This window comes from Oncorhynchus clarkii, chromosome 31, assembly GCF_045791955.1.
Source record: "Oncorhynchus clarkii lewisi isolate Uvic-CL-2024 chromosome 31, UVic_Ocla_1.0, whole genome shotgun sequence".
NCBI classification, from domain to species: domain Eukaryota; kingdom Metazoa; phylum Chordata; class Actinopteri; order Salmoniformes; family Salmonidae; genus Oncorhynchus; species Oncorhynchus clarkii.
The window spans coordinates 8,478,906-8,498,233 of NC_092177.1; the positions used below are offsets into that span (position 1 = coordinate 8,478,906).

A 19,328-nucleotide genomic window follows, 5' to 3' on the forward strand; every position below is an offset into this window, starting at 1 on the left:
CGCCCAGGGAGCTTTTGATCTCCTCAAGAATCGTTTTACATCCGCTCCTATCCTTGTTACACCTGACGTCTCTAGACAGTTCGTTGTCGAGGTTGACGCGTCAGAGGTGGGCGTGGGAGCCATTCTTTCTCAGCGCTCCCTCTCTGACGACAAGGTCCACCCATGCGCGTATTTTTCTCATCGCCTGTCGCCGTCGGAACGTAACTATGATGTGGGTAACCGCGAACTGCTCGCCATCCGGTTAGCCCTAGGCGAATGGCGACAGTGGTTGGAGGGGGCGACCGTTCCTTTTGTCGTTTGGACTGACCATAGGAACCTTGAGTACATCCGTTCTGCCAAACGACTTAATGCGCGTCAGGCGCGTTGGGCGCTGTTTTTCGCTCGTTTCGAGTTCGTGATTTCTTATCGTCCGGGCTCTAAGAACACCAAGCCTGATGCTTTGTCTCGTCTCTTCAGTTCTTCAGTAGCCTCCACTGACCCCGAGGGGATTCTCCCTGAGGGGCGTGTTGTCGGGTTGACTGTCTGGGGAATTGAGAGGCAGGTAAAACAAGCGCTCACTCACACTCCGTCGCCGCGCGCTTGTCCTAGGAACCTTCTTTTCGTTCCCGTTCCTACTCGTCTGGCCGTTCTTCAGTGGGCTCACTCTGCCAAGTTAGCCGGCCACCCTGGCGTTCGGGGTACGCTTGCTTCCATTCGCCAGCGTTTTTGGTGGCCCACCCGGGAGCATGACACGCGTCGTTTCGTGGCTGCTTGTTCGGTCTGCGCGCAGACTAAGTCCGGTAACTCTCCTCCTGCCGGCCGTCTCAGGCCGCTTCCTATTCCCTCTCGACCGTGGTCTCACATCGCCTTAGATTTTGTCACCGGACTGCCTTCGTCAGCGGGGAAGACTGTTATTCTTACGGTTGTCGATAGGTTCTCTAAGGCGGCCCATTTCATTCCCCTTGCTAAGCTTCCTTCTGCTAAAGAGACGGCACAAATCATCATCGAGAATGTTTTCAGAATTCATGGCCTTCCGTCAGACGTCGTTTCGGACAGAGGTCCGCAATTCACGTCTCAATTTTGGAGGGAGTTTTGCCGTTTGATTGGGGCTTCCGTCAGTCTCTCTTCCGGCTTTCACCCCCAGTCTAACGGTCAAGCAGAACGGGCCAATCAGACTATTGGTCGCATCTTACGCAGTCTTTCTTTTCGCAACCCTGCGTCTTGGTCAGAACAGCTCCCCTGGGCAGAATACGCCCACAACTCGCTTCCTTCGTCTGCGACCGGGCTATCTCCTTTTCAGAGTAGCCTCGGGTACCAGCCTCCGCTGTTCTCATCTCAGTTCGCCGAGTCCAGCGTCCCCTCCGCTCAGGCTTTTGTCCAACGTTGCGAGCGCACCTGGAAGAGGGTCAGGTCTGCACTTTGCCGTTATAGGACGCAGACTGTGAGGGCTGCTAATAAGCGTAGAACTAAGAGTCCTAGATATTGTCGCGGTCAGAGAGTTTGGCTCTCCACTCAGAACCTTCCCCTTAAGACGGCTTCTCGCAAGTTGACCCCGCGGTTCATTGGTCCGTTCCGTATTTCTCGGGTCATTAATCCTGTCGCAGTTCGACTTCTTCTTCCGCGATACCTTCGTCGCGTCCACCCGGTCTTCCATGTCTCCTGTATTAAGCCCGTTCTTCGCGCCCCCGCTCGTCTTCCCCCCCCCCCCCCCATCCTTGTCGAGGGCGCACCCATCTACAGGGTCCGCAGGATTTTGGACATGCGTCCTCGGGGCCGTGGTCACCAGTACCTTGTCGATTGGGAGGGGTACGGTCCTGAGGAGAGGAGTTGGGTTCCCTCTCGGGACGTGCTGGACCGTGCGCTGATCGAGGATTTCCTCCGTTGCCGCCAGGTTTCCTCCTCGAGTGCGCCAGGAGGCGCTCGGATATGACCAATACAATGTAATTTGATTTGATATGGCAGGTGAGGAAGTCTTAAAGAATCAGAAAAACAGTACTATATGGCAGGTGAGGAGGTCTTAAAGATGAGAGAAACGTGAACACTATCATTAATAAAAGGTGATATTAGGAACTGAATACTGTGTGGGCCTTTTTGTTCTAAACATTTGAACACTAATCGTCATCGGAGCAGTGCGTGGGGGGGAGGGGGGAGACTAACAGCGTGGTAATACAGAGGGTGCAGGGATGAGAGGGATAGCTATGTGAGAGATATAATACCTGATTCCAGCCATATTCAGTTGGCAGTTACAGATGTAACCTTGACTCTTTGGCACGCACACCCCACCGTGGGCACAGGGCTGGGAGGAACAGGGGTTGTTGTCCAGCTCACAGCGGGGGCCATAGAAGGGAACTGGACAGCTGCAGCGGAACCCTGGAGGGTAAACAGGAAGCGAGATCAGCCTTCCAGAAGATGGTCAAAGTTCTAGAACACCTGTAAAGTTCTCTCACTCTCTTAGGAACATCCGAGGGATTCTAAGGAAGGATAGGATACAAACTATTTTAAAAAGTGGAATACAGGGTAGACAGTTCGGTTCCATCCCGTTGTCGTGAGGTCTGGTTATTCAGTTTGCACTTCACTACTCTAGTTTCAACTTCCCTGTAGAACATTTATAATAATACTCTATAGACAATAGGACACCTCCAATCTGTTCAAACATTGTAGTTTGTTCAACATTGTATTCTCATATTGGTGACTGAATTTCCACCCTCGCAGAGTTTTACCTGATCTGATGTTGTTGAAGGGATGATAGATAATGTACCTTAAGTATACTGTAGGTACATCTCAGAACAAATATCAATTAACTACATCTCAAAACCTGTAGCCTGCTACGTGTTGTTCCCATTACACAGCATTTTATTAATGTGTTACGTGTTGTTCCCATTACACAGCATTTTATTAATGTGTTACGTGTTGTTCCCATTACACAGCATTTTATTAATGTGTTACGTGTTGTTCCCATTACACAGCATTTTATTAATGTGTTACGTGTTGTTCCCATTACACAGCATTTTATTAATGTGTTACGTGTTGTTCCCATTACACAGCATTTTATTAATCCACAGCCAAGGAATAGGTTAAGTATTGTTCCCATTACACAGCATTTTATTAATGTGTTACGTGTTGTTCCCATTACACAGCATTTTATTAATGTGTTACGTGTTGTTCCCATTACACAGCATTTTATTAATGTGTTACGTGTTGTTCCCATTACACAGCATTTTATTAATGTGTTACGTGTTGTTCCCATTACACAGCATTTTATTAATGTGTTACGTGTTGTTCCCATTACACAGCATTTTATTAATGTGTTACGTGTTGTTCCCATTACACAGCATTTTATTAATGTGTTACGTGTTGTTCCCATTACACAGCATTTTATTAATGTGTTACGTGTTGTTCCCATTACACAGCATTTTATTAATGTGTTACGTGTTGTTCCCATTCTACAGCATTTTATTAATGTGTTATGTGTTGTTCCCATTACACAGCATTTTATTAATGTGTTACGTGTTGTTCCCATTACACAGCATTTTATTAATGTGTTACGTGTTGTTCCCATTACACAGCATTTTATTAATGTGTTACGTGTTGTTCCCATTACACAGCATTTTATTAATGTGTTATGTGTTGTTCCCATTACACAGCATTTTATTAATGTGTTACGTGTTGTTCCCAATACACAGCATATTATTCACAGCCCGTTGTTTGCCTTCATAGCCACCTCACCAATCGGAGAGAATAGATTATGGTTTCACAGAGCCACAACATATCACAATGACAAATATCACAATAACATTTTAAAACATTTGAGAAAATTTTCTCTACAAATGTCCTCTCTCTCACCCTCACCCTATACTATATGATTACATGCCTATATCACGTGATGCCTTCATTACCGCACATATCATGAGTTGCTAACACGGTTAACTTAACCCTGAACCTGACCTTGAATGAGGTGGGTAGAGGCTGACAGTGTGCTATGTGTGTTGTTTTTAGAGGTTGACACTATTGGGGAGTGATATAGTATGTCAAGGTTAAGAAACTGACCTCCATTTGATTCCTCCTCACAGGTTCCTGCATTCAGACAGGGGTTACTGTTACAGCTGTTGATCCTGACCTGGTTGACACAGCACTGGTAGACCCCAAACACCCTCCTCCTCCCAGGCCCATTCCACTCCTTATTCTCTTCTGTCCTGATGGGCTCCCCATTCAGCTCCATAGCCTCCAGGCAGCCCACCAAGCCATGTGCTTGGGTCTGGGCACTGGCCTGGGTCTCTGTAGAGGTGGTGGTGGTGGTGGGAGAAGAACCAGGACCAGGGGGACGAGCGAGGATCAGAGCCCCATGGGGCTGCATCAGATGGCAGGGTTCAGAGAGGACGACCTGGGATGAGTGAATATGGTCCAGGGTGAGTCTGAGGATGGTGCCGTTGACCTCCAGAAGGACGTGGTGCCACCGCCCGTCTGACACCACTGGGGCTGTGTGGATACGCAGGGAACCCGGGAGCGTGTTGCCACAGAGGTACATGAACCTCAACTCTCCACCCAACAGCTGTAGAAGATAATAGAACACTGTTCATAGACAGGCTGGTACAACTATCCATCATCTGCAGATAATATAGCAGTGCTCACTGTTCGTAAATGTTTATTCCTCAGAGTTCCCACCAGTCTGAAGTAGAGACAGTGGACTAGAACACAACACATCAATGTAGTTTTTTTTCTTCTTCAATTTAAAGTTTTATTAAGTTTTCTTGTTTTTCAATCAACCAACAAAATACATTCCACATTCACAGATGTGACAGGTTTAAACAAATAAAACATGTAAATATATAATAATAATTATAATAATAAAAATAAAATTTTAAAAATAAATAATAATAATGTTTTTATTTTGTGTATATACATACATACACATATCTATATACACACATACATTCACATACGTACACATATACATACATACATTCACACGCATACACACACACATATGCTACATAGCTACACGTACTCACAAAGAACAATAAAAAATAAATAATAAATAATAAACATATAAAACTTACAGCAGCACTATCAAGGTTCTTATTGGCTATTTCTAGCCTTCGCTGAGACCACGAGCCAATCATTCGTTTTTAGATTTTACAGCACCTTACGCAACATTTATCTGCTCATTTCCCTAATCACCCCGTTCACTCTGTCCAGTATGAAATACAGTTGAATAGTGGAGACCAGAGTCTATCAAACTTGGGCTGTCTCTTGTGGAGGTTATAACTGAGCTTTTCCTGAGGGAGAAAGTCAACAACCTGGTCAATCCACATGTTAAATGTAGGAGAGGTATTAGAGGCCCACAATAGAACAATACATTTCTTAGCAAAGTATGTAATAGTCATAAGCAAATTTTCTCTGTCAGGATCAAGAACAAAGTCCTGCTGGGCATTAAGAAGATAGATACATGGGGTCATATCAAACTGTACATCTAGTATTTTCTGTAGCAGCAGTATCTATAGATTGACAGAATCTGGCAATCTCCCTACAGCTCCAAAATACATGCATATAGGTTCCACTTTCAGAGGTAGATCTTTTACAGTTAGGAGACATATCTGTTTTCATTCTATGGAGTCTCAAAGGAGTGTAATAATATTTGTACAAAAATGAGTAATTAGATTCTTTCATTTTTACATTAGTAGAGGTGCAGTATACCCTGTTGCAAACCTCCGCCCATAGCTCATCACTGGTTAGAGCGTTGGACTAGTAGCCGGAAGGTTGCAAGTTCAAATCCCCGAGCTGACAAGGTACAAATCTGTTGTTCTGCCCCTGAACAGGCAGTTAACCCACTGTTCCTAGGCCGTCATTGAAAATAAGAATTTGTTCTTAACTGACTTGCCTAGTTAAATAAAGGTAAAATAAAATTTAAAGAAATAAATAGTCAGACCAGGTCCTTTTCCCAGATTATTTTCAAAGGAGTAAAGGAGGAGCCTCCTTTCTCAGAAAGGAGTCTATAGATATAAGATATTTTGCCTTTAATGGACTGTGCTGTGACAAGAAGGGTTTCAACTTCATTCAACTGAGTTCTACACCTCCTCTTGGAAGTAAATTAAGATATTTGAAGATATAAAAAAAATAATAATGGGATCTTGGCACATTGAATTCACTGCAGAGCTCTTGAAAGGATTTCAGTGTAGTGGTTTTCTGATGAAATAGGTCTGAAAAGGTCCTGATTCCTAGAGTATGCCAAAGATTAAAGTTGGCATCCCTCAGAGCTTTTGGCAAGTCTGGGTTGTCTACTATAGGCAAGTGAGAACATATTTGGGAGGAAATGCCCAGGTATTTCTTACAGTCCCTCCACGCTAGTAGGGTGCTGTAAATCACAAAGGTTTTGGCTATGTTGCCCACTTCACTAAAGTTATTAATGAATATAATTGAGCTTAAGGGCAAGGAACCACAGGATTGGGCTTCTATCTGAATCCACGTTGACTCTTGTCTGTTTGTGATCCATGTTAGCATGTTGCGGATTTGGGCAGACGAGTAGTACAATTGAAGGGAGGGTAGGGAAAGACCACCCTTAGATTCAGGTTTCGATAGAGTGGAGAACTTGATCCTAGGTTTTTTATTGCCCCATATAAATTTGGTGATTCTTTGGTTAGTTGTTTTGAAAAAGGAAACTGGGAGATAGCATGGGAGCATCTGAAATAAATAGTTCAGTCTAGGGAGGATGTTCATACGGGTGACATTCATTCTTCCTACTAAGCTAATTGGGAAGGAGATCCAGGTTTGGAGATCGTTCTTGATTCGATCCATGAGTGGAAGATAATTTTCCTTGAAAAGGCTATTCAGATCTGGTGCTACGAAGATCCCGAGGTATTGAAACCCCTGTGTTTTCCATTGGAAAGGACATGGTGTCTTCATAGAGCTGGTGAGTGTAATATTGAGATGGGCAGACAATGGATTTGTTAAAATTGATCTTATAACCTGAAAACTTGCCATACTGAGCAATTGTGTCTAAAATGGGAGGGATTTCTCAGGGTTGGATATGTAGAGCAAGACATCATCCGCGTAAAGCGAAATCTTGTGCTGCAGGCCGCCTGCCGAAATACCCATAATACTTGGATTGCTCCTTAATCAATGTAGTTTTGGCAGATCATTAGTTTAAACTGGAAATAATAGAGGTTCCGTTCCAACCTGACATTATTGCCATCTCAGCCATTCCAACCTGACATTATTGCCATCTCAGCCATTCCAACCCGACATTATTGCCATCTCAGCCATTCCAACCCGACATTATTGCCATCTCAGCCATTCCAACCCGACATTATTGCCATCTCAGCCGTTCCAACCTGACATTATCGCCATCTCAGCCGTTCCAACCTGACATTATTGCCATCTCAGCCATTCCAACCCGACATTATTGCCATCTCAGCCATTCCAACCCGACATTATTGCCATCTCAGCCATTCCAACCCGACATTATTGCCATCTCAGCCATTCCAACCTGACATTATCGCCATCTCAGCCGTTCCAACCTGACATTATTGCCATCTCAGCCGTTCCAACCTGACATTATCGCCATCTCAGCCATTCCAACCTGACATTATTGCCATCTCAGCCATTCCAACCTGACATTATTGCCATCTCAGCCGTTCCAACCTGACATTATCGCCATCTCAGCCGTTCCAACCTGACATTATTGCCATCTCAGCCATTCCAACCTGACATTATTGCCATCTCAGCCGTTCCAACCTGACATTATTGCCATCTCAGCCATTCCAACCCGACATTATTGCCATCTCAGCCATTCCAACCTGACATTATTGCCATCTCAGCCGTTCCAACCTGACATTATTGCCATCTCAGCCATTCCAACCTGACATTATTGCCATCTCAGCCGTTCCAACCTGACATTATCGCCATCTCAGCCGTTCCAACCTGACATTATTGCCATCTCAGCCATTCCAACCTGACATTATTGCCATCTCAGCCGTTCCAACCTGACATTATCGCCATCTCAGCCGTTCCAACCTGACATTATCGCCATCTCAGCCATTCCAACCTGACATTATTGCCATCTCAGCCATTCCAACCTGACATTATTGCCATCTCAGCCATTCCAACCCGACATTATCGCCATCTCCAACCCAACATTATCAGGTCAATTTTGCTCCAGAGAAGTAGCTAATTTTTCCCTCATTGGTGCAAATTCTAGCTTAGTTTCTAACTCTCGTTAGCTAGCTATCAAGCTAGCCAGGTTTCCTTAGCAGGTTGTACTCAGCCCACAGCCCTTGAGGCTTGTACCACAGATTGTCCCAGGAGTGTGACTGTTTGAATCCCTGCTGTTTGTTGCTGTTTCCATCTGCCCTGCGACCTGCTGTGTCTGGAAATGCAGAGGTGACAGCACTGCCTACATTGCTACCATAACAAAGACCAAAGCTGGTGGGAGTACTGTTGAGGACAGTCGTATCTCTCTATCACAGGTGAAGGATCTTTAAATCAAACAAAAAAGTTCTACAAGCAGTTGTTACAACAACAAGAATATAGCTTCAAGTGTTTTGTCCAAATACTGGTGGATTTACAGTTTCCTAGGGTCAGATGACTTTAATCAGGAGAACAGCAAGATGACAGCAAAACTACTTGAGAGAGGACATCATTTCTGTATGTGAATCCATGATAACCATGACGGAGAAATCAGATTACCTCAAGGGACAATCAAGGTGGAACACAACATTGTTGTGGACGGTATATCAGATGAGACCTGGATTGAGTCTGAAGACAAAGTGAAAAATCCCACCACCGGTCCAGGTGACAGGCCCCAGATCAATAGTGGACAAGTTCCTGAGGTTCAAGTACAAGGTAACTGTTCTGGAAAGACCCAAGAATTTTAGAATTAGTCAAAGAGGGCTATACTGAAGCTGTGCACCAGAAGAGGAAAGAACTGATCCCAGTCATGAAAGCTGCCAGAGAGTGTGGGGACATTGATTACATCCGCTATGACAGGCTCATTGTCCACCCTCCCTCCCAAAACCCTGGAGGGATGAGAGAGCCAAGCCTAGCTTCAACATCGTAGCACACACTTACACACACCAACTGATTGATGGACTGCTGAATAATGGGGTTTTTCTTGCTTTGTTTGTTCTTTTCCTAATGGGGTAGTGCACTACTTTTTACCAGGGCCCTATGGGGTAGTGCACTACTAGCTCCCCTAATGGGGTAGTAGACTACTTTTTACCAGGGCCCAATGGGGTAGTGCAGTACTAGCTCCCCTAATGGGGTAGTGCACTACTTTTTACCAGTGCCCTAATGGGGTAGTGCACTACTAGCTCCCCTAATGGGGTAGTGCAGTACTAGCTCCCCTAATGGAGTAGTGCACTACTTTTTACCAGGGCCCAATGGGGTAGTGCACTACTAGCTCCCCTAATGGGGTTGTACACAACTAGCTCTCCTAATGGGGTAGTACACTACTAGCTCCCCCAATGGGGTAGTGCACTACTTTTTACCAGAGCCCTAATGGGGTAGTGCACTACTTTTTACCAGAGCCCTAATGGGGTAGTGGACTACTTTTTACCAGAGCCCTAATGGGGTAGTGGACTACTTTTTACCAGAGCCCTAATGGGGTAGTACACTACTAGCTCCCCCAATGGGGTAGTGCACTACTTTTTACCAGAGCCCTAATGGGGTAGTGCACTACTTTTTACCAGAGCCCTAATGGGGTAGTGCACTACTTTTTACCAGAGCCCTAATGGGGTAGTGCACTACTTTTTACCAGAGCCCTAATGGGGTAGTGGACTACTTTTTACCAGAGCCCTAATGGGGTAGTGCACTACTTTTTACCAGAGCCCTAATGGGGTAGTACACTACTAGCTCCCCTATTGGGGTAGTAGACTACTTTTTACCAGAGCCCTAATGGGTTAGTGCACTACTTTTTACCAGAGCCCTAATGGGGTAGTGGACTACTTTTTACCAGAGCCCTAATGGGGTAGTGCACTACTTTTTACCAGAGCCCTAATGGGGTAGTGCACTACTAGCTCCCCTAATGGGGTAGTGCACTACTAGCTCCCCTAATGGGGTAGTGCACTACTAGCTCCCCTAATGGGTAGTACACTACTAGCTCCCCGCGTGAGATGAGGGTGTCCTGTACAGCCACTGTGACTAGTAGCATTAAGACCATCTGCTTCTCTATCATGCTTCTCCTTCTCCTTCTCTAGCATGCTTCTCCTTCTCTAGCATGCTTCTCCTTCTCCTTCTCTAGCATGCTTCTCTTCTATAGCATGCTTCTACTTCTCCTTCTCTAGTATGCTTCTCCTTCTCTAGCATGCTTCTCCTTCTCTAGCATGCTTCTCCTTCTCTAGCATGCTTCTGCTTCTCCTTCTCTAGCATTCTTCTCTTCTCTAGCATGCTTCTCCTTCTCCTTCTCTAGTATGCTTCTCCTTCTCCTTCTCTAGCATGCTTCTCCTTCTCTAGCATGCTTCTGCTTCTCCTTCTCTAGCATGCTTCTCCTTCTCTAGCATTCTTCTCTTCTCTTCTCTTCTCCTTCTCCTTCTCTAGCATGCTTCTCCTTCTCCTTCTTTAGCATGCTTCTCCTCCTTCTCTAGCATGCTTCTCCAGCATGCTTCACCTTCTCCTTCTCTAGCATGCTTCTGCTTCTCCTTCTCTAGCATGCTTCTCCTTCTCCTGCATGCTTCTCCTTCTCTAGCATGCTTCTCCTTCTCCTTCTCCTTCTCTAGCATGCTTCACCTTCTCCTTCTCTAGCATGCTTCTGCTTCTCCTTCTCTAGCATGCTTCTCCTTCTCTAGCATGCTTCTCCTTCTCCTGCATGCTTCTCCTTCTCTAGCATGCTTCTCCTTCTCCTTCTCCTTCTCTAGTATGCTTCTCCTTCTCCTTCTCTAGCATGCTTCTCCTTCTCCTTCTCTAGCATGCTTCTCCTTCTCCTTCTCCTGCATGCTTCTCCTTCTCTAGCGTGCTTCTCCTTCTCCTTCTCTAGCATGCTTCTCCTTCTCCTTCTCTAGCATGCTTCTCCTTCTCCTTCTCTAGCATGCTTCTCCTTCTCCTTCTCTAGCATGCTTCTCCTTCTCCTTCTCCTTCTCTAGCATGCTTCACCTTCTCCTTCTCTAGCATGCTTCTGCTTCTCCTTCTCTAGCATGCTTCTCCTTCTCCTGCATGCTTCTCTTTCTCTAGCATGCTTCTCCTTCTCCTTCTCCTTCTCTAGTATGCTTCTCCTTCTCCTTCTCTAGCATGCTTCTCCTTCTCCTTCTCTAGCATGCTTCTCCTTCTCCTTCTCCTTCTCCTTGATAATAATAGATCTAATATCTCACTATTGTTAAAGGCTATAGTGGTTTTATGTGACAAGTCACCCTTTCTTCTTTCTCCACAGGCTTGTCACAGGCACTTTTGTTCAAATGGGAAAAATCTATTCCATTTCAAAGGTAATTTACTTGAAAGATGTGGAATACATGAAAAAGATTTAGCCGGTGATCGGTGAGTAGGTCCTAAACTTAATTTCCATTTCAGAAGTTTCTGAAGGATGTATGTGCCTGCTGCTCCCATTTTCCTTTAGGTCAGAATATTGATGAGATTTGGGAATTGATAAGAATTTGTACAAGGTGCTGTGAAGCCTAACTCTCAAGGGAAACACATGAATCGTGTCGTATCTTCTGATGAAGTCGGTGTGAAGTAAAAGGGGAGGAAAGAAACTGAAAATAAATTCTTGACAAACCATGTTTAGCAATTCCTTTTGAAGCAATTTTCTTAGAATTAAAAGGATGTTCCAGGAATGTAAAACCCAGAAATAGGCCTAAGCATGGAAAAAAAGTGAATGCTACTTTAGATGTTTCAAGAGTGAACAAATGTAATATTCTATCTATATGTATTCAATGCCACACAAATGAAGAGAAATCCATTGGGAGATGTGTTGCATGCGTGTCAAGAAGTTTTATCTGAGCACTGAGAATTCTTTATCCCTCTCTTCAAAATATACAATCATTTAATATTCCCTTTAAACTTTGTGGCTAACCTACATCAGCACAAAACTGACTCTAGCTCAACATTCCAAACCCCAGCAAGAATTAGCCGATGTACTGGAGCTTTTTTTTAATGTCTTGCCAACACTTAAATTTAAATTCCAGAAGTGTCTGAAGAATGTGTTGGTCCTTTTAAATTTTTTTTTTTTTTTAAACTCAGAGTATTGAGTTTGTCAATACTGAAAACAGATCTGGGACCAGGCTATGAAAGAAATTGATGGAAACGGGGACATGAAGATAGAGACAGTCTTTACCACAACATGGTTGGATCAGTTAAAAAGTCCCATTGATCAACTGACACAGACAAAGCCAGCAGAGGGACTAATATGATAAGAGATCAGTATGGTTTGACCCTGGAATCCACTCGGAAATGTTTTGTTCAGCCCTCTGATATGCAATCAGGCATTTTTAGATTAGGGCATATGCAAACTGCTACAGGACGGGGGGGGGGGGGGGCTGCCAAGGAAAAGGAACATGTTGCTTTTATGATCTCTGATAACAATGCAGTGTATTATCATAGTACAGTGCCTTGCGAAAGTATTCGGCCCCCTTGAACTTTGCGACCTTTTGCCACATTTCAGGCTTCAAACATAAAGATATAAAACTGTATTTTTTTTGTGAAGAATCAACAACAAGTGGGACACAATCATGAAGTGGAATGACATTTATTGGATATTTCAAACTTTTTTAACAAATCAAAAACTGAAAAATTGGGCGTGCAAAATTATTCAGCCCCTTTACTTTCAGTGCAGCAAACTCTCTCCAGAAGTTCAGTGAGGATCTCTGAATGATCCAATGTTGACCTAAATGACTAATGATGATAAATATAATCCACCTGTGTGTAATCAAGTCTCCGTATAAATGCACCTGCACTGTGATAGTCTCAGAGGTCCGTTAAAAGCGCAGAGAGCATCATGAAGAACAAGGAACACACCAGGCAGGTCCGAGATACTGTTGTGAAGAAGTTTAAAGCCGGATTTGGATACAAAAATATTTCCCAAGCTTTAAACATCCCAAGGAGCACTGTGCAAGCGATAATATTGAAATGGAAGGAGTATCAGACCACTGCAAATCTACCAAGACCTGGCCGTCCCTCTAAACTTTCAGCTCATACAAGGAGAAGACTGATCAGAGATGCAGCCAAGAGGCCCATGATCACTCTGGATGAACTGCAGAGATCTACAGCTGAGGTGGGAGACTCTGTCCATAGGACAACAATCAGTCGTATATTGCACAAATCTGGCCTTTATGGAAGAGTGGCAAGAAGAAAGCAATTTCTTAAAGATATCCATAAAAAGTGTTGTTTAAAGTTTGCCACAAGCCACCTGGGAGACACACCAAACATGTGGAAGAAGGTGCTCTGGTCAGATGAAACCAAAATTGAACTTTTTGGCAACAATGCAAAACGTTATGTTTGGCGTAAAAGCAACACAGCTGAACACACCATCCCCACTGTCAAACATGGTGGTGGCAGCATCATGGTTTGGGCCTGCTTTTCTTCAGCAGGGACAGGGAAGATGGTTAAAATTGATGGGAAGATGGATGGAGCCAAATACAGGACCATTCTGGAAGAAAACCTGATGGAGTCTGCAAAAGACCTGAGACTGGGACGGAGATTTGTCTTCCAACAAGACAATGATCCAAAACATAAAGCAAAATCTACAATGGAATGGTTCAAAATAAACATATCCAGGTGTTAGAATGGCCAAGTCAAAGTCCAGACCTGAATCCAATCGAGAATCTGTGGAAAGAAGTGAAAACTGCTGTTCACAAATGCTCTCCATCCAACCTCACTGAGCTCGAGCTGTTTTGCAAGGAGGAATGGGAAAGAATTTCAGTCTCTCGATGTGCAAAACTGATAGAGACATACCCCAAGCGACTTACAGCTGTAATCACAGCAAAAGGTGGCGCTACAAAGTATTAACTTAAGGGGGCTGAATAATTTTGCACGCCCAATTTTTCAGTTTTTGATTTGTTAAAAAAGTTTGAAATATCTAATAAATGTCGTTCCACTTCATGATTGTGTCCCACTTGTTGTTGATTCTTCACAAAAAAATACAGTTTTATATCTTTATGTTTGAAGCCTGAAATGTGGCAAAAGGTCGCAAAGTTCAAGGGGGCCGAATACTTTCGCAAGGCACTGTATGTTTGATACTGTGATGCAATGATGTAAAATGGGCTATAGATCAAATGGACCTGATTGGATGAGATACGAGAGATTATAAAAAAAAGCAAATAACGACGTGTTTTTTCATCTCCAATAATAATGAATGCATGTGAGCTTTACATTACCTTCAAGCTCCCCCAGTTGGTTGCATTGGTATTCATGACAACGCCTTGTTGCTGGAAGGTCTTGATGCGCAGAGAGAGACGGAAGTTCTGACTGTCCTCCTCCTCCTCCTCAGTCTGATACAGGTATTTCAGATAGCCCGTCCCGTCAAAACTCACAGCAGACTCTGAAGTTGAAAAAAAAAACGGTGCAAATGTTAAATATGATTTGTAGAACATGTCTAACTAACATGTAGGCCTAATATTCAAAGCACTTATTTTGGATGACGATCCGGCCGTCAAATAAGGAATAGTCACCCAAATTTGTTCTCATAATCAAATCTCCTTGATTGAAACAGACAAAACCCCCCAAATTCCCCTCATGTATTATATTTCAGTCTCAGATCTTCCATGTCGCTTTCCTAGAGACATTTGGTTTGTTGAGGCTCTGGGTTTAGCTAAAATAGTCTAAATAAAGAGACGATAACCTCAATGGAAATACGTCTGCCAGACAGACAACAGTAACTAAGAAGACCCACGACAACAAGATAATCACTAGTACTATGCTGGTGGCTCCTAGCTGCCATCTGCACCCAGATAATCCCCATAGGAATGTGAAGTGAGTTAGATCATGAAGGGGGTGACTTCAGGCTCCTACTGTGATCACAGAGAATGTAGGAGACTATTTGACTGATAGGGTTCAAACCCAGGATCTACTGTGTGTTAAAAGTACCCGTTAGCCCACTAAACCAAAGCCTAGGCATTGACTTGTAGAGCTAATGCAATTGTTCACGTCTCAGGCACATCTCACACAAGTTACACCTACCGTTGCAAAGCCAGACATGATCCCAGTACACCTACCGTTGCAGGGGCAGACACTCTCCCAGGTGTGTTGTGGGGTGATGAAGCCGGCCCTGGCTGTGGCGTAGTGGCTCAGCCTCTCCCCTCTCATCTGGACTGAGTTCCTGCATCCTCTAGGAGGGCATTCTGTCCCTAGACACCCATTGTGATGCACCCTGAGAACACTCAGGCCCAACGAGTCTTCTATGTCAGCGATGATCCCTGCCAGCCGGTTGGTTGGTAACGGTTCTACAGTTCCACCATGCGGCCTCCATAGCAGCAGAACCTCCAGGACCAGGGAGTTGGGTTGCTGCTGTAGGCTCACCAGGTGGAGGTCTTGCCTGGTTATACCCAGGGCCGTGCTGAGGCTCCTCTGGAGGCCTCTCCAGAGGTCCCCCAGGAACTCCTCCGGGGAAAGCCCAGCCAGCTGCAGAGTGAGCCCAGCGTCCAGGGCCTGTTGTGTGGGTTTCCATACATGGACCTTCACCCCGGCCCACACGCTGAACTTCCCATCGGAGACGCTGACATTGAGGGAGTAGAGACCAGGTTTCAAGTCTTCGTCGGCCCAAATCTTCCCATCCACCAGGTCCACAGAGAACCTGGAGAGGCCTCCAGAGGGGTCTGAGCTCGGACCTGGGTCTCCCCCATCGGGAGACTCCGAGATCAGCTTGTAGTTTAGGATGTCGTGCAGGTCCTGGTCGGAGGCATGGAGCTTGCCTATGACTCGGTTGGAGAAAGTGTCTCCTGTGGTGGTGATGAAGACTTCCAGGGGCATCACAGAAGGAGGGTACTTGCTCTGCTCAGTGACGTTGATCTTCACCACGCAGATGGAGGAGAGAGGAGGGTGTCCGCTGTCTGTCACCTGAGGCAAGGACATGAATAGAAACATGCATTATGAAATGTTCGTATCTGCTAGTACTGTGTAGGTATAAAGTTTGACTCCATTTTAACATCCCAAATAACCAGTGGGCATTGGATAGACGTCAGATAAGCAGATTACAACCAGGTAAATATGTTTTGCTTGCAACGTTTCAGCATCACTGTGTCTTCTTCACCCATAACAAGGAACAGTGATGACGAAATGTTTTTTACCCAATAAATGACTGGGATGTTTTCCATATGGAATGTGCAACTATAGTTCCAAAGTTTATTCACCGTTAGTCAGCACCTCTACACTAAATAATGATTTCTGGGTGGTGTGCCAGCTTGTGCTTTTTTTTTTTTTACGAGGAAAAATCATTACCTGTATTTTCAGAAGGTGCTGTGGCTTGGACTTCTTCTTCAGAGGGACAGAGATGGACAACAGACCTCCCTGGTCTACGTGGAAGCGGCGGTCCTCGTTCCCAGACGCGATGTGGAATGTGAAGGGAGGTCCATTCTGAGGGGTGTCTCTGTCTGTGACCACCAGCTGGAGGATGCTGCTACCGATGGCCTCGCCCTCCTGACAAGGAACATACGGTACCATCGTTAGTTAAGTAGTCATAGAAACTAGGTCAAGCCTTCCATAGCACCTTGTTCCATAAGGGTCTAAAACAAGACAGCGCCTAATGATTTTACTACAACAACAAAAAACGTGCTGATTGCGATCTTATCTCGAAGAGGGGAAAAATGTCAAAAGTTTCCAGTGACTTGCCGGAAGTTTCCACCTGCCCCGAATGCTACAGTACTTGGCTGAGGTGCTTGAAAGCAGACAAGCTCATACCACAGTGTGTACTGTGTGATGTGCTACAATTTGGCACAACAAGCCACACACACCTAGCCTTCTCCTCAGGCCGCTCCATTTCAGCTGGAACGGGTCCTTGAAACAGAGTGCCGTGTTTTGGTAGAGATATGGGAAGGAGGATGAAGGCCAGCGATGAAGATACATCTAGGCGATGTCTTGTTGACGCCAGCCTGGCGTGTTGATTAAATACGGCATTGTCCGGATGGATAGACTTATATTTGCGTCTCACACCGTTGCCGTGGCAATCTCTGGGAAAGAGACGTTACCACGGAAGTGTTGGGGTCACCGACGACAGGAAATGAACGTTACTGTGTCAATAACATTTTCATGTTTGGATTATTTCAGGAGTTCATAAAGAACTATGACATACTGTATGTTTCATTGTTACTGTTAGGTGCTATGGAGTTACTGTTACAAAGACACTGTGTTATTCTGTTTTGTCGGGAAGTCGGTCCGTTCATAAAGGAGCGACGCAGATGTGGACTCCTACTATTTAAATAGAAGTTGATTAGAATCTGAATGTGTTGTTCCTGCCTATTGTTTTTACTGGCAAAGTGCTACGAAATGTTACTTCAGGTTGGTGGTGACTTCCTGCTTGAATTTGGTTAAAAGGCAAATGAATTTGCTCATATTTTCACACCTGTGTGTATCAGACGATGTGTAACCACGATATCTTATTTAGTAGTTGAGGGTCACTTACTCTGAGTTATTCTGTAATGTATCATGTATTTCATGTACACTGTAATCGTTTGAGTGTTAATTCTTTCATAACTCATTTTTATTTGACCTTTATTTAACTAGGCAAGTCAGTTAAGAACAACTTCGTATTTTCAATGACGGCCTAGGAACAGTGGGTTAACTGCCTGTTCAGGGGCAGAACGACAGATTTGTACCTTGTCAGCTCAGGGGTTTGAACTTGCAAACCTTTCGGTTCCTAGTCCAACGCTCTAACCACTAGGCTACACTGCCACCCATCCTATTAGTCGAATTGAGTAAATGTATTCCTTGTTTTACAGAGTAATTCTTTGATTGCCCATTGTGCTCACAATTTTGTAGGTATATTGATAGTCGTTATTCACACTGTACACACAGCATATGCTTGGGTTCCAACTTGAAATCTCTGATCTGCTTGCCTCAATAAATGTAACGCTAGTACATTGGGTCGCCAGGGTTAGCTATTTGTATCTCAAATCAAATAACATTTTATTTGTCACCGTGTGCCGAATACAACAGGTGTAGACTTTTACCGTGAAATGCTTAGTTACGAGCGTTTTAACCAGCAACACAGAGTTTTTAAAAAAGTATGAAAAAACAAGTCTCTTAATAATGGCATAACCGTACAAGAAAGGCACATGTTCAATAGAGTCACACTACTAGGTGGTGATGGAAGAAAGGCACATGTTCAATAGAGTCACACTACTAGGTGGTGATGGAAGAAAGGCTTTGAATAGAACCACAGGGCCTGTTGAGTTTAGTCACATAATAATGGAGTCAGATTGATGAAAATAGTTGATTATATTCAACATAATTTCTACATAATGGTACATTTTCACCAAATACAGGTTCAAATAATATTTAAAATCTGAAATAGGTTGAACTTTGCTCTAGTCTGCCTGGAGTGCAAGATAATGCGTGTTTCCAGTTGAATCCATTAAGCCAGGTAAACTCAATCAATCCCAGATGAAGTATTTTAAAGGATTTTGAACCCTGGTCTGAAAGAGTCTGAAAGAGGATGGACACACAGAGTGGAGGTAGATGGTGAGTATAGTCAGCCTCCGTAGACACACAGAGTGGAGGTAGATGGTGTGTATAGTCAGCCTCCGTAGACACACAGAGTGGAGGTAGATGGTGTGTATAGTCAGTCTCTGTAGACACACAGAGTGGAGGTAGATGGTGTGTATAGTCAGTCTCTGTAGACACACTAAGTGGAGGTAGATGGTGTGTATAGTCAGCCTCCGTAGACACACAGAGTGGAGGTAGATGGTGTGTATAGTCAGCCTCCACAGACACACAGAGTGGAGGTAGATGGTGAGTATAGTCAGCCTCCACAGACACACAGAGTGGAGGTAAATGGTGAGTATAGTCAGCCTCCGTAGACACACAGAGTGGAGGTAAATGGTGTGTATAGTCAGCCTCCGTAGACACACAGAGTGGAGGTAAATGGTGTGTATAGTCAGCCTCCGTAGACACACAGAGTGGAGGTAGATGGTGTGTATAGTCAGCCTCCGTAGACACACAGAGTGGAGGTAAATGGTGTGTATAGTCTGCCTCCGTAGACACACAGAGTGGAGGTAGATGGTGTGTATAGTCAGCCTCCGTAGACACACAGAGTGGAGGTAGATGGTGTGTATAGTCAGCCTCCGTAGACACACAGAGTGGAGGTAGATGGTGTGTATAGTCAGCCTCCGTAGACACACAGAGTGGAGGTAGATGGTGTGTATAGTCAGTCTCTGTAGACACACAGAGTGGAGGTAGATGGTGTGTATAGTCAGTCTCTGTAGACACACTAAGTGGAG

General features: G+C 44.5%; 1 protein-coding gene across 1 annotated transcript in view; it reads right to left on the reverse strand.

Annotated features, from left to right (window-relative positions):
• Positions 1-19,328, reverse strand: part of LOC139390656 (protocadherin Fat 2-like) — an 80,752-nt gene that overhangs the window by 13,145 nt on the left and 48,279 nt on the right. The window contains exons 21-25 of the mRNA XM_071137926.1: positions 16,333-16,530; positions 15,111-15,951; positions 14,274-14,437; positions 4,027-4,528; positions 2,196-2,349 (exon numbers count right to left, since the gene is read on the reverse strand). Of these exons, the coding sequence (XP_070994027.1) occupies positions 2,196-2,349; positions 4,027-4,528; positions 14,274-14,437; positions 15,111-15,951; positions 16,333-16,530 (1,859 nt within the window). The remainder of the gene's footprint in view (positions 1-2,195; positions 2,350-4,026; positions 4,529-14,273; positions 14,438-15,110; positions 15,952-16,332; positions 16,531-19,328) is intronic.